Source organism: Mchenga conophoros, linkage group LG7 (genome assembly GCF_057382185.1).
Source record: "Mchenga conophoros isolate Kocher_MC1m ecotype Shallow Benthic linkage group LG7, M_conophoros_male_GT1.1, whole genome shotgun sequence".
Lineage (NCBI taxonomy): Eukaryota > Metazoa > Chordata > Actinopteri > Cichliformes > Cichlidae > Mchenga > Mchenga conophoros.
In genome coordinates, this window is record NC_140532.1 from 16,983,451 (window position 1) to 16,998,593 (window position 15,143).

Genomic DNA, 15,143 nt, shown 5'->3' on the forward strand with positions numbered 1-15,143 from the left:
AGACAGCTAATCAGCTACTGAATAAAATGCCAGCTATATCTTCACAAGTTCTTTCACATTACAACAAAACCTCACAATTTAATGTAATTGGATTCAGTTCTTGCAAAAACGGACACTCTAATGCAGGCTGTAACCTCTGCTTTACTTTTTCAACAGTTATTAGACCAACAATTATTTCTCCTTTTTTCTATGGGAGTCAAAAAGGCCACTTATCTACAAGGCCAAGCTTCAAGTGGCAGCAGCTCAATATGTCGAGAGGTCAAAATCATTTTAACTTAATGTATTTAATTTCAAACTGATGCAACACCATCAATATCCAGTAGCTCCGAAAGTTGCTATAAGTTTGCAAGGATCAACTACATGCAATGATAAACCTCAGGAGCCCTGTAAAAGTACTTAAAAATGATTACAGGAGCCACATCAGTACATCAGTCAGATTTTTTTTCTGTCTTTCATCACAAAGCAAACACAAATAAACAACCATCCAGGCTTTTAGGAAAACATTATTACCAACAAACATTTATTGCACAGTCAGATTTAATCAGTGCAGTGTAATTGGTTTAAAGGTACAAAGGACAGTCTTTTTTTTTTTTTATTTAATAGGAAAAAGAATATTGTAGTTGTAGATATACACTGATTAGTGGGTAATTGCATGATTAATGGGTAATTGCATCTTCCAACAAAGGGATCTTAAACTTAGAATTAATCCACTAAAAATCCACAGGAGCATGGACGGCTTGTAAACTGCCATGTTGCTACACCATCTTGAATCCAGTGGTTGAGATGGACATCACCATTCTGCCTAATTGTGTTTTATGTCTGTGGCTGGAGACATAGTGCGCCAAAGGCCGAGGACAGTCAGCAGAGTAGACATGCGACACTCCACTCTCAGGTTAAACAACCTCATCATTTTAAGATAATGTTAGGCCTTAACAAAATCACACCTTCCCACACTCTAAGGAGTTTAAGCAGTTCAGACTGATATGAGGCTATGTGAAATGTAAAAGCATCACAAGTACATTTCAGTGATAAAGATATTTAACTGTATTTAAATTTGTCAAACATAAATAAACCCCCAAAACAGTGTTTCACAACTTGCTTGGCTTTTAGACAGAAAACCTGTCTCACTGTCAGACCTCCTCCGCCTCATTGTGCACTGCATCAGCAGAGACACGCTAATGCTGACTGAGATCACAATGCTATATTTATTTGTGGTGAGGATAATTGGGTTTGCAGATGACTCAAAGCGCAAAGTTTCCTAGTACAAACATGCAGGATGCCTTTTCTTTGTGCTCTCGAAGTGCTCCAGGAACTGGTCATTCTAAACTGGCAGTAGGTGCGGATGTGAGTGTGTGTGCGGTGCCTCTCGTCCTCTGACAGCTGGGATAGACTCCAGCCTCCTTCTAAGCCCCAGGTTGAGTGTTTGAGGTCATGGATGGTTAATTGTGTTTGCCTTAAGAGGTCCGGTGAACACATAATTCACATTTTAGAAGTTAAAAAAAGACCTATTACGGAAGATAAAACACTCATCACTGTCTGAGACATTGTCGCCTCGCTGAATAGTGTTATAATGCGTGTCACTCAGTAGTCTCTTCTTAAAATTAGAAGGCTCATGTCCCATGCATCTTCCAAAATATACACATATGCATTCCTGCTTCATTTCCTTTTTGTTGCACAGGTTCCAATTTTGCCTTTTCTGTTTCTGAAATCAAATAACCAGAAATATGTCTAAAATGTATGAGTTCCAAATGATGTGATGTAAAAAGAAAGTGTGTCCCTATTCAGATGCAAATACAGTCAATTATAATGCGGTGTATCAGCAAGGCATATTCAGCAGTATTGATTGGGGGAGGACTTCTGGCCTGCTAACGAGGCGTGCCTGAACGCATCACAGTCTGCAGACCGATGATGTCAGTTTACGAGATGTAGGAGTCTCTGCATCACCATGTGTGCCGACACAGTATAGGCCTACTGCTGACCGTCAGCGGGCAAGCAGTGGAGAAAGAGGAGGGGAGGAAAAGTGTGTTTACACAGACGGCAAACTGCCTGGGGAATCGTAGGGGAGAGGAAGTCAGCCGGCTCTGTGTCTGCCTGCTCCAACTTCCTGCTCAGAAAAAGAAAAAGCACAGGATCCTATTTCAGTCCAGCACAACTCCTGTAGACCAGAAGTAAGCATGGAAAAACAAGGAATCACACAAGCGTCGCCGTAAACTTTTTCGGAGGGACCAGACCGAGCCGGAGATCGCAGGTAAGGTCAAAAATAAGCGGGCGTCTTTCCGTGAACAGCGCTTTGTTGCCTGATTGGTGGCTTGTGTGTGAGAGAGAGAGAAATAACGCATGCCGAGTCGGGCGAGCGGCCGTAATTGCGTTTCAGTTAATTGTCTTGGCTGTAAACACGTTTGGTTTTTTGTTTTCTGCTTCAGCTTAAAGTCTTAAGGTCGAGCTGGTTTCTAAGTTTCTACACAAGAATGGCACAGATTTGGGGTCAGACAGAAATGTATCGTCTTCCGGTGCGAGCAACATCTTGAAAATGAGTCAGTGGGGCAGTGTAGTGATTCAGACCTCCGTGCGTAAAAGTGAGTGTAACTTTGCAACTGAGCAAAGAAAAAGAAAAGGGAGAGGCAAATGAAAAAGCAGTGGAAAAAAACAACAACAGAAAAATAGCCTCAGAGTCATTAAAACCTGTTTTCAGATGCTTTTTTCTTGCGGGTCCCCCTGTTGAATTTTCCACCGCCAGTGAACAGGAAGAGAGCAGATTTAGTCATGGCTAAGTAATGTCTGCATACACCATCTAATCTCATTAGGAGTTTCCGTTCAGCCAACACACTGGATGGCTTTGTGCACACGCGAGACTTCTCGGGGCGAGCATCCCGCAACAGGGCTCGTCGTGCCCCGACCAAAACCACCACAATATCCCCCAGATATTCTTAGAAAGACTCCTAGCACTATTTCATTTGCGGTTCTCACAGTGACTTGTTGCCTCGCTGCAGAGCTGAGATGTGGGCTTTTTAATTTCTGTTTTGCTAGGTTTAACTCTCTGTTGTTTTTTCCTGTAGTGGGTTAGTTGTACTATATTTAATAGGTTATACTCTATGAATCTACTACTGAGGTCTGACCTGCTGCAGCAGCAGCATGCTTAGAGCATCTCGCAAAGCGGAATTTTCAAAGTCACACTGTCCTAAATTGCAGATCTGCCTGCTCAGTGGCCCCTTGCTGCAAGCGGAAAGCTTTACTTTCTAAAGTCGAATTGAAGGCTGGGTGTAGAGTGGGTTAACGGGTGGAGCTGTGAAAAAGGGGACAATGACGTGCTCTTTTGACCCTTATCCCTCTGGGAATTTTGTGGGAAGTGTGGCAGGATCAGGGAAGCACTCCCCTGCTGTGGGATCCCCTCTCCTCGCCATTTGTCCTTGGAAGTAGAATAGGAGGAAGTCCTGACTTTGACAGGTTTGTAGTTTCACATGGCAGATAGAAAACTCAGGGGATGGCTTGTGTCGGAAATTAGTTCAGCCCTCTCTCTCTGCCCGTCCTTTCTGGACAAAGATAAGCAGCGGTTGAAAATCTTCTCCATAATCTCAGTTTTCTTTAGTGGCTTGTCATTTCAATTTCATTCATATAGCACCAAATCACAACAGCAGTCATCTTAAGATGCTTTATATTGTAAAGTACAGAGCGAAACCCCCAACAAACAAACCACCCCATTTGAACAAGCGCTTGGCGACAGTGGGGAGGAAAAACTCCCTTTTAGCAGGAACAAACCTCCGGCACAACCAGGCTCAGGTAAGGACAGCCATCTCCCGTGACCGGTCGGGGGGTGATGGGAGGAAGACACGATAATGAAATGAGAGCACAGTCCTTTCCATCAGTATTCAGACTGTATTATGTCAAAGGTCTGCTGTAATCATCTCCAAAAAAGAAGCTTTACATCATTCACAGTTATTTGTTGCATACTGGACTCCTCTGTTCATTCTCCACCTAAAACAAGCCATTTAACCTCCTTGTGTTTTTTTTTTTTAACTTTCTTCTTCTTTCTTGGCTTCTCCGCACAAACAAAAGATTTGAACTTGAGTTGGGTGAAAGTTCTGTTTTAATAGTTAGACCTTCATGACATCACAAAGAACCAACAACACTTTCGTCTCAGAGGGGTTTTTTTTTTTTAACGGAAGCTAATCTCATTCTTTGAAATTTTGGCCAAAAAAAAAAAAAAAAATCCAAATCATGTAAACGAGAGTAGCGATATAAACATGAGTGAGATTAAAACTAACGTACTGAAAATCATTCGTCATCAATCACATAAAAATAAAAAAATAAATAAAAATGGCCACCAGTTTCTCCTAAGGTGATGTCTCACCATGTTATCAGATAAACGCACTATTCAGAGTGACACAACTACCGAGAATAGCAGCGCATCACCTTACAGTAAAATTCTGGCCTTTGTTACTTGAACTATGACTTAACACATCATCTGCTTTATTGTCAGTTTCTTAGTAGTCATGTGATTTAATTTTTGTATTTTGAAATCAAGCAGTCATTCGAGCTCCGCTCTCGTCAGAGCTGTGGGGACAGAAACCCCCACTGCCGTTACTAGCATATGAGCTCCTAGCAGGCAGGCAGACAGGAGCTCCGAGGCTGCACATTCCTCTATTAAAGGAATAACCCACCCCGGGCCCGTCGTACTTCCTCTGGAGAGAGGGCCAGGTTGAACCGCAGCATATTTCTGGCTTGAGCTGTTGTTAGCCCCCCCCCCTCCCTTATTTTTTTCTCTCCTGTGGCTCCTGCTGCTGTTACATTACACTACACTCTTGACACACACTGTTCTATTCATTGGCGGTCTGCTCTTTCTTGCACCACATGTTGGAGCTCAAACAGATCGGCCCCTCTTTAGCCAGTAACTTAATTTAGTCTGTGTGCAATAAAACACAGTGGCAAGGCAGAACTGAGAAGGGGCGGGGGGGATAAAGGGATTATATTTAGATGAAATGTTGGGTTGTTTTGTTATAAACAAGTTATAAATGGACCTAAAGTAAAGTGTAAAGAGGGACTTGCCTTGTTCCCCTCCAAAGGTTTAATTTGTGTGCTTATTCTGTCACTGTGGCACCAGGCAGGTGTTACACACGCCAGTAATTTGGGTGCTTTTTCAGTAACGGCTCGCATCTGTTAGCATGTTTGGTGCTACTCTCCACACGCTGACCTAATCATTTGTGCGTCTCGCTGCAGGAATGGACAGTGCCATCACTCTGTGGCAGTTCTTGCTGCAGCTGCTGCTCGATCAGAGTCACAAGCACTTGATATGCTGGACGTCCACAGACGGCGAGTTCAAGCTCCTCAAGTCGGAGGAAGTGGCCAAGCTGTGGGGGCTGCGCAAGAACAAGACCAACATGAACTACGACAAGCTGAGCAGAGCCCTGCGCTACTACTACGACAAGGTTAATTAAAGTGATTCTAGTTGCCTCTCCATAATAGCACAGCTAATCGTGTGACCGCAGCTGCTGTGATAGGTTAGCCGGGAGAGGAGTGTGACGCCACGACACATTCTCTGTTCTTCCCTTTAGACTCACAAAATCCCCTGATAGACACTTCTGCTTCCTCTTTCTTGTAAAGCGCACACACAGATCTGACTGTGATGTAACAAAGCACTACTTTAGTGTGGCCCCAAACACTCCTCTGATATTCTATGTGTGTACCTGGTTTGTTTTTCATAATGATCTTATCGCGGTGAATTGTGTTTGCATGTTTTGCAGAACATCATCAAGAAGGTGATTGGCCAGAAGTTTGTTTATAAGTTTGTGTCCTTCCCTGAGATCCTTAAGATGGACCCGCAGGCGGTGGAGATGGGCCTGGCTTCGGGAAGGCTTCCCCTTCAAGAACAAGAGGCCCAGGAGCTGGAAGTGGAGGAGGAGGAGGAGGAAGCCGAGGAGGAGGCCCAGAGGAGGACCCTGGCAGCCTTGGGGGCACAGCAGTGTCGGAATGACTACCTCCACTCGGGTCTCTACTCGTCATTCAGCATCAGCTCCCTGCAGAAGCAGCCCGAACTCCTCCGTGCCCTGCAGGAGCGTCAGGAGGAGCAGCGCTCCGTCATCCGCTTCGGCACCAACGCCAACGAGAGGAGCTCTCCTCCCTCAGCCAAGCCCGAGTCCTATGTCTCACCGGGGCCATCTAAACTCGCCTCTCATTCCCCCTCCCCGTCCTCTCCTCACACTCAGCGCGGCCGGAGCCCCGCTGCTGAGGAGGAGGAGCAGGAGGACTCTGACCAAAGCGCTCAACCCCTCAATCTGTCCTCCGGGCACAGAGGGCGAGCCCTGCAGCCTCCTGAAAAGAGGAGCAGCAGCGGCGGTGGCAGAAGCAGTTCTCTTAACAGTAGCGCTAACCACGGAGATGGACTCCCCCCAAAAAGCAAAAAGCCTAAAGCTCTGGAGATTTCAGCACCGCCCCTGCTGCTGGCAGGGAGCGACATCGGCTCCATCGCACTCAACAGCCCGGCGCTGCCGTCTGGGTCACTCACTCCGGCCTTCTTCACTGCACAGGTGAGCTGAGCAGCAGAACTCTACAGATGCTACAATGACACTAGTTCCTCCCTCATTTCTAGACATGAGTCATATGTTGAGTCTCAACTGTGATTATGTGAGCACTTTGAGGACTAGTGACTCATTCATTGAGTGTCAAGGTGCTTTCCAGCATTTTGCCATCACATTGGATTAAATACGATTTGATCCCTAATTTAAGATCTAACACTTCACTCACACCTAGGATTGCACTCTTCATCTTGCTACAACTTTCCCTTCTCACGAGCACTCAGTCGCTCCCTTTTTTCCCCTCTTTGTGATTTAACACAAACCCAGTAATCTCACTCCCTGCCAGACCACAGCTGAACGATACAGAGTCTGATAATAATCAATCTCAGAAAGACGATATTTCTGCCCGTGATGCCATCAGTGCCGTCCCCCCTGAGCGGTACTGTGGCTGATGATTGAACACCAGAGTATGACATCAGCATCCCCAAAGCCCCTTATAGCGCTTTCTATATTTAGTCGTGCCTTCAAAAAAGGTTTTTGCGCAGTTTAAAACATCATTAAAATATTTGTGTGATGTTTAGACCAAGTGCCGCATTTCTGTGTGGCAGTAATGTTTTGCTTTCGTCTGCCTGTGGAGCCATTGTTTTTTTTTGTTTGTTTTTTTCAAATTTTATTTTCTGCCACAAGTTTAGAGCCAAATTCATCGAGCTACAGCATTTTGGGATTATACCAAAAGATCAAAACGGCCCACGGCTCCGGCACAAGCACCAACTTGAGTTTCATCATCTAATTTAGTTAATCGCGTGTTTGTACTGGAATTGTTACAAAGAGAGAGAAAAAACGAGCGCCACATCAGAGAGGGGTTCGTCCGTGCGTCGAGGAAGACTTCGGAGCTACGCTCACACCGCCCGCTGACAAGGGCTACGTACGATGAGATCAGAGGAGAGCGAGCGATTTACGCAAATCTTCGGTGAGTCCAACCTGCGAGAGGAGGGGAAGAGGCCCTAAGCGATGCCATATGCTCCAATAATTCCGTTAATACTCGAGCAGCAGGGCTGGGTCCCCTCGCAACACTGGCTCACTTCTCTGAGGTGACACAGGGGAAAGTAGGGGAGGAGGGGGGGAGAAGACTAGGGGAGACGGAAGGAGGGAGGGAGGGAGAAATTGATTTCATATGTTTTCTCTCTAGTTCCAAGTGCTTGACGACCACTGCCCCCCCCCCCCTCCTCACATCACCCCTGTATTCGGGAGTAGAAACCACAGACTTCCTTCCTGCTTCGTCAGTTTGTTTTTCCAAACGCTGATACATGTCCGTTCACCATTTTCAGCATGTTGTGCATTAGCAAAACCCTCAGAGCAACATTCTCAATCCGCTGGTTGTGAGTTTTGTTTTTAATTTTGTCCCCACTAGTTTCTCTCATTTATATAAAGCCTCCCTCCCTGTGTGTTTTTCCCCCCACCCGTCAGACTCCCTCGGGTTTGCTGCTGGCTCACAGTCCGCTGTTGTCAGGCATCCACTTCTGGAGCAGCCTGAGCCCAGTCGCTCCGCTCAGCCCCGCCCGGCTGCAGGGCCACAGCTCCCTCTTTCAGGTAAGAAACACATACAGGTGTAGCGGAAGACAGAGGGACAAAAATAGCAGGAGATGAGAATAGAGGGTGTACTCAAAGGATTATTTACTGGTAGCGCTTTAAGCAGAGGAGGAAGTTGGAGAGGCTGCTGGGGCCAAATTAGTGCTTCTGCAAAAGCCTCATTGTTTCCAGCGGTTGATAAAAGAAAAGAGAGCAGAAGACCAGGGCAGGAAAAGCTTTTAGAGAGGGCGATTATGTGAGCTAGGTGAACCAAACTTTTTATTAAATGATTTCTAATGCTGCCCAAATGTTATGCAAGTATTTACCAGGAAGCTAACAGGAAGCAAGAAAACTTTTTTTGTGTGTGTGTGAGTGTTATTTGCAAAGCAGCAGTCACAAAGGGTTGTGAAACTAGTTGAGACTCAGTAAGCAGGTCCTGCAGAGGTGTCCTGTTTCAGAGCTTGTGAGAGGGAGAGGAAATCCTGTGAATACTTCCTGTTTGAGCCCAGGGGAGCCAGTCTGAACAGGGTGGACTGGTTTGAGAGCTGCTCCTCATTTATGAAACACACACACACACATTATACCGGATTCATTGTGCGTAAATAAGACGACTTCTGTTGTAGAGTTGGAGGGGAGAGAGACAAGAAGGAAGCGGCACAATGAATTAAAAAAACAAAAAACAAAACAGGAAACCAGAGCAGCGACAATGCAACAGTTCCTTACCGGAAAGCGGTTTTCATAGAGACTCCATCCCCTCCCCACTAACTCTGTCCCTTTCTCTTCCTCTGCAGTTCCCCAGCCTAATCAACGGACACATGCCTGTCCCCCTGCCAAACCTGGAAGGAACACCCTCCTCCCTGCTCCTGTCTCCCACCACTCACAAATCCTGATCCAGGATCTGTGGAAAATGCCGCAAATTCATCGTTCTCTTGTTGAAAGTTTCTCATCATAATAATCAGCAGCAGCAGCAGCGATCTCTTATTCATGATGTCAGATTTTGTCTCAGAAAAGCAGAGACAGTTATGTGACCTCACCTTTTTTTTTTTCTCTTTTTTTTTGCACTTGACTTGCTTCAGATTCTGAGTGGTTGAAAGCACTTGGTAAAAGCCATACGCCACGATGTCTCAGAGACATCTGGCCTCTTTATGATAAAGAACAGCACGTTTCTACACCAGCCTGTCCGCGACGGACAGAAGCGCAGCTGCGAAAGGCTAACCAGCCGCTCAGCCTGCGCAGAGCCTGGTTCTTTTAATCTTTAGAAAAAAGAAAATAAAAAAAGAAACAAGTCTACTTGTTAACAATGTGAAACTGATCGTTTCACTTAACGTGGTATTGTATGTAACGTATGCACTATGCTTCTCAGATAGTACCGGCTGTGCCTTGTTCTGTTTTTGTTTTCACTTTATTTCAAAATCTTTTAATGAAGACGAGATTTCAAATGAATGAAAACCTTGTAACACTTACGTTCTTGTTTTTTTGGGTTTTTTTATACTGGACTTGGTAATACAATATGTATTCTGTATATTTTTTTTGTATTGTGAAGAATGTCATTTTCAATAAACAAAGCATTGAATGCTTAAACAGAGTTGAAACTTTGTAGAGCAGCTGAAACAAACAAAAACAAACACTTTTGGTTTTAAACCTTTAGATTTAATTTTTCTTTACTCTGGAAAAAAAACTGAAATATGGGAGGGCATCTGCAATGAAATCCCACACCAACAAAAATTATTCACAAATAAAGAATATCATACAAAACATGTCTTGTAACACTGTTAAATAAGGGCAGGACTATAGCTAACGCTTCCTGAATTAGGGGTTCGGTGGCTGTTGTGTGCTTCCTCATAGAAAAGAGCAGGCATGCACCACAATGACAGAGGAGGAAAAAAAAAAAGATCTACTTTTACAGATGAGGGAGATGGGAATGGCAGACAGGTAAACCATGGACAATACACAAACAGGGCACTGCAGATTCCAACAGTGGGAGCTCATTTTTGCAGCTCCTCTTTGTAAGAGTGGAGAAAGAACGAGGACAGAAGGGTGATCAGTGTATTTCGTAGGTGTAACTATTCCTGTAATGCCCTAGTTGACAATCTGTGTTGCTCTTTCCCTCCTCTCTCTACTGCATTTGTTCATTGGTCACGTCAGAGACCGGAGCATCCCTGGAATGATATGCCAGCAAGTTGTTTGTTTTAAATGCACAGATCTACCAAGTTTTGTGTGCAAAAACATAATAATGTCAACAACAACAACAAGAAAAAAGAAATTTCACATTAATCTCCGGCTGGGATAAAATGATTAGTTATTATATCAAAGCTGGCCTCGGAAAAACCTTCAGAGTAAATGGTCACATGTGATTTGTGCAGCTGAGTACAGCACCATGGCAACAGAGACAAGAATATGAAACCCCTTTGAGCTGCTACAGAAACCTCCCTCCGTCTGTGTGCCTCACACACCCACACGTCGTCCAGGAGCTTCGAGGTGGAGTTTTAATGTATGAAAATGGAAACGACGACCAATAAAAAAAAAAAAAAAGACAAAAAAAATATATCACCCACTTCAAAAAAATCTATACACATTGCATGTTCTCATTAAAGTGACTGAGCCTGTTAGAATTCTAGACAGTAGTTGGATTTAGCAGCAAATTCACTTGTCAATAAATATAGATGTACAGTGTACAAATGTCTCTCTGGAGCCAGTTTCAGACTAAACTTGGGACGGGGTCAGACCGTGGAAAGCCCCCCCACCTCGCCAAAAAAAAAAAAAAAAATTCTGGAGGGGGACTGAAGGTGACTACGACATTCCACGCCAACTCTCATCTCCGCGTTCTGATCCAGCGGCAAGACTGTACAGCCAGTATATCGTTCCCAAATAACTGTATCCAGTCCAGAGATTTTAAAACAGCATGCTTTGTCTTCTGCTTTTTCCATTGCCTGATGGGAAACAGAAAAATAAAGTCTTTAAATATCGATTCAGCTATTTTAAATGACAGAAATCTGCATTTTCCAACTATTCCGGGCCATTTGATAAGCAAATTGGAGTAAATCAATCCAAATAACAAGGTTAAAAAGTAACTTACTTATCACAGTGACTGCTATTTAACCTGTTCGGTGGGTTTGCCCACGAAGGAATAAACAATGGTATACACATTTCATTTTTAAATATCACCGTTATCGTGACATCCCTGCTTTGGTTGTATAAATCGCCAGGTTCCAGGTGCTCTGCGGTCATAAACAGGAAGTGTAATGTGGGCTACAACTTGAGCCTTTGTTAGCCTGTATGTGTTCACATTTCATGATCCTTCATAGATCTTTGCACTAGTTGTTTACAGTGTACAAATTTTACAAATACAGTGGTTTGGTTTTTTTAATTTACATGTGAGCATCAGTCTTTGAAGGACAGCATGAAATTTCAGGAAGTAGAATGTAACAAAATTTACGAGCACATGTTTAATTATACATGTGGCACTATGGCGGTTTAATATAGTTAATCCTCATAATGAGTTTATGCAGATTGTGGCAATTATGTTAAAGTATCTCAGCTTCCTCCATGAGCTGTGTCTATTTGGCCAATTGAGTGGGCCGTACTACAAAAACCTACGCTTGCACTTGTCTCTTTTCGCTCACTCGGTTTCTGTGCTTCCCACTTCCCCTCTTCTCGATTCTTTATTCCTCACCTGATTCGGGGTATGATGAGTTCCGATAGCCGGGATCTCTCTGCAGCTGCACCTCCTTCAGTGTGAATATGGATACGGCTGCCAAAGACACAGTCAGTCAGTGCAACAGAAGAAGAAGACAGTGTTTCTGTTACAAGGCTGTAAGTGATCCTCTCTGTACACTGCAATACCCTTCAAGTTGTACTGAGCGGATGGTGCCAAGTCTGCATTACTGTATCACCGTTTCATTACTCACTCTCTGGCAGCGTGTGCACACGTGGCCCCAGGCTCCTGAAGTATGGCTGCCTCATTGCTTCATCAGCAGAGATCCTCTTCTTCGATTCATACTGAAATTTAGGGCAACAAAAGTTTCAGCCATTAAAGAACAACAAAAGAACTGGCTCAGCAGCCTGCGGTCGCATGCGAATGTGTTGGCACGCCTTCGTGCGCTTCTTTCCAAATACACAGTCCTGACATAGCTGCAAAATGTGTCACATGTTTTTAGCGTCTCTTTAATTCCTGGCAGATATTGCGAGACTTACCTTTAGGAATGACATCAGCAGGTCGATTCCATCATTGTCCAACCTGTAGGTGTGGGGGAGGGGTGGGACAAGAGTTTGGAGGTGGAAAAAAGAACAGGAGGGATGGGGGGGGGGGGGTCAGTAAAGGTGGGCTGACTCATGGATAGAGGCGAGTGTTAAGGAAGTCAAACAGAGTCAACTATTCCACAGGATTTCCTTACAGGAAATGATAAAGAGCACACGCTCCTAACTACACAAACCTCCAACACTCATGTCTAACTAAAAGCTAAAACAGCTCTGCTTACAAGCTCTCCTCTTATATTTGTGTCACAAGAAACACTTTTCCACCTCCAGTCATCAGACAACCAGGCAAGAGAGGTGAATGGAGGGGTAACGGTAAGGTTTATATAACTGCTCCATAAATACCTGAAACAACCAGCAGCAACACAGCCTAAGCTGGGACATGTTGCATCTGGTGTAGAAGTAAAGTTATTAAGATAAAATGAGAGAAAAAAGTATCAGGCTTACCTGGGGGCATGATTAATGAGGGACTGTGCCTTGTACTTGTGGAACTTGTAGGACTTGAACTCATCAATGGAGGATATTCCAGGCCAGCTGTCTTCTGTAGGAGTGCCTGTGGAGGGACATTTAATAGACCTTGTTAGAGCCCGCGTCAGCTGGATGGGGCTTTTTCATGGCGCCGCGGAGGGGGGACGGGGCTACATGCCAGGGTTAATGCGATTAAAGGCTCTGGTTAAAAGTCTGAACGCTCCTCTGTCAGCAGAGGGCAGCACTCACCTAGCAGCCTGAAGATGAGGTGCAGCTCATCCTCCACTGTGGAGCCTGGGAACAGCGGCCTGCCTGCAGCCATCTCATAGAATATACAGCCCACACCCCTGACAGAATGACACAAACAGGTGGGAAAGGTCACAAAGATGCGTCTGACTGAAGCTTAAACAGCAGCCTGACTCAACAGGTGTTCCATCTCTAAACCAACCCTGATGTTTCTCTCAATTGGAGATCGGAGAAACCATTTACAGCTGCATTGTCTTAACAGCGAGGCTGTGTCCATCAGCAGCAAAGTCTCTTTACACCCGCGCGCTAATAAGGGCGCAAACTAAACGAAATGAGCTCCAGACACCTGTGCCCGTTCCACAAATCACTGAAGTGGCAATTTCACGACAGAAAACCAATCTGAGAGGATCGCATCGGCCTGCGCCGTCGCTGTGCAGCCATACGGAAATAAGAGAGTAACCACGAGCATCGTTAGCGTTTCCTAATAGTTGCAATCCCCCCCGTCGAGCGAGGCCCACTCACCACATGTCGATCTGTGTGGAGTACTCGGAGGAGCCGAGCAGCACGTCAGGGGGCCGATACCAAAGAGTTACCACCTCGTTAGAGTACGTTTTAGTGGGCACAGACTTTGCCCTCGCCAGGCCTGTGGAGCAGAAATATGGACATATTGGAAAAATGTCATGAAATTCATACAAAGGAAGCTATTTAGAATACTCCAAAAAAAAAAAATTTGCTCTGTAGAAACATTTTAATGTAATGTACTGATTTTTTACCAAAGTCAGCCAGTTTTAGTTCTCCTCTGTCATTGATGAGCAGATTTTGGGGCTTCAGGTCTCTGTGGAGAACTTTCCGCCTGTGACAGTAGGCCAAGCCTCGCAGGATCTGGAAGAGGAAAATCTAAAGGAAGAGATTTTCTCGATCAGTACATATGATCGTGTTGATAAAGTTATTATAAAATAGTGGTGATCGAGCCTTGCTGCGTGTGGGAAGTTGGAGGCTAATCACTCACACACATTTTGGTCATGTGCCAAAATACGACGCGCTGATACGAGATCATCAACAGTACTGAGGTCTTGTATTTCTGTCTACTTAATGAGGATGTGGTTAACAAAAAAAAGCGACTGGTAACTGAAATTACTGTTAGCCAGGAAGAAAACAATTAGAAAAAAATTCACAAAAACCAGAATCACCAGGCCTCAAACGATGGATCCGCACCATCAGTATTATCTATGCGATGGAACAGGTGACCTTTAGCCTAAGCTCGCTTTACTTAAAAGTGCGAGACTTCATAATACATCAAGTAAAATTATATGGACCCAAATATATATGTATGCTTAGTTGGGGTTGTTTTTTTTTCTGTCCATGAACTAAAAACTCTAAAATAAAGAGTTAAAAAAAACAGTGGTGTTCAGCAAAGTAATATATTGCAGATGCACAATCATGAATGAAATTCTTTAATTAAATACTCTAAAAACAGGGATGTTTAAAGAAGGTTGCAGCAGCCCATTTTACTTATCCCCTTGGGTCTACACTTCTCCACCAGGGGGCACACTGACAATGCTTCTTGCACCCACACCAGCAGCTACAAACTCTTGACAGGTGATGAAGGTGCTCAGGCCAGCAGGCAGCCTGCGGAGTCTCACCTTGACATTCTGCATGCTCAGGATGTTCCCACAGTCATCCATGTACTGCTTAAGGTCTTTGTCCTAGAAGAGAGGAAGGGCGTTAGAGCGGGGACGCTACAGGCACACAAACTGCAACAGTTGGTAAGCCTTCATACTCCGCACAGAGTCATGAATAATAATAACGTCAAATATTTTAATCTAAGCATCCCTGCAGAGAACATCGTGAGTCATGCAGGAGGGAGGCTGCAGAGGTTTTGCTGGTCTCACCAGGTATTCAAACACCAGTGTGAGCGACTTGTCTGTGTGGACGATGTCGTGCAGCGTCACGATGTTGCCGTGCTTCAGGTCCTTCAGTAGAGACACTAAGAACACACACGCAGAAAAAAAGAAGAAGAAGAAGACGACAGCTGTTACAGCAAGGGTGTGATTACACTCAGCTTATTTTTTATTCTCTCAAAGTAACATTAACCAA

The 15,143-nt window shown here is 44.6% G+C and overlaps 2 protein-coding genes across 3 annotated transcripts in view; one reads left to right on the forward strand and one right to left on the reverse strand.

Moving 5' to 3' along the window:
* The first annotated feature begins 1,911 nt into the window (after positions 1-1,911).
* LOC146569923 (ETS domain-containing protein Elk-3-like) lies at positions 1,912-10,621 on the forward strand. The gene is made up of 5 exons (XM_085282609.1): positions 1,912-2,248; positions 5,215-5,423; positions 5,739-6,521; positions 7,977-8,099; positions 8,870-10,621. The coding sequence occupies exons 2-5, from the start codon at positions 5,217-5,219 to the stop codon at positions 8,966-8,968; spliced, it is 1,212 nt and encodes a 403-aa protein (XP_085138735.1). The 5' UTR covers positions 1,912-2,248; positions 5,215-5,216; the 3' UTR covers positions 8,969-10,621.
* Positions 9,707-15,143, reverse strand: part of LOC146569924 (cyclin-dependent kinase 17-like) — a 35,878-nt gene continuing 30,441 nt past the window's right edge. For both annotated transcript variants that reach the window (XM_085282607.1, XM_085282608.1), the window contains exons 8-17: positions 14,939-15,033; positions 14,690-14,752; positions 13,820-13,943; positions 13,569-13,689; positions 13,050-13,147; positions 12,780-12,885; positions 12,273-12,315; positions 11,987-12,077; positions 11,752-11,829; positions 9,707-11,008 (exon numbers count right to left, since the gene is read on the reverse strand). In XM_085282607.1, the coding sequence (XP_085138733.1) occupies positions 10,971-11,008; positions 11,752-11,829; positions 11,987-12,077; positions 12,273-12,315; positions 12,780-12,885; positions 13,050-13,147; positions 13,569-13,689; positions 13,820-13,943; positions 14,690-14,752; positions 14,939-15,033 (857 nt within the window). In that variant the 3' untranslated portion in view covers positions 9,707-10,970. The remainder of the gene's footprint in view (positions 11,009-11,751; positions 11,830-11,986; positions 12,078-12,272; positions 12,316-12,779; positions 12,886-13,049; positions 13,148-13,568; positions 13,690-13,819; positions 13,944-14,689; positions 14,753-14,938; positions 15,034-15,143) is intronic.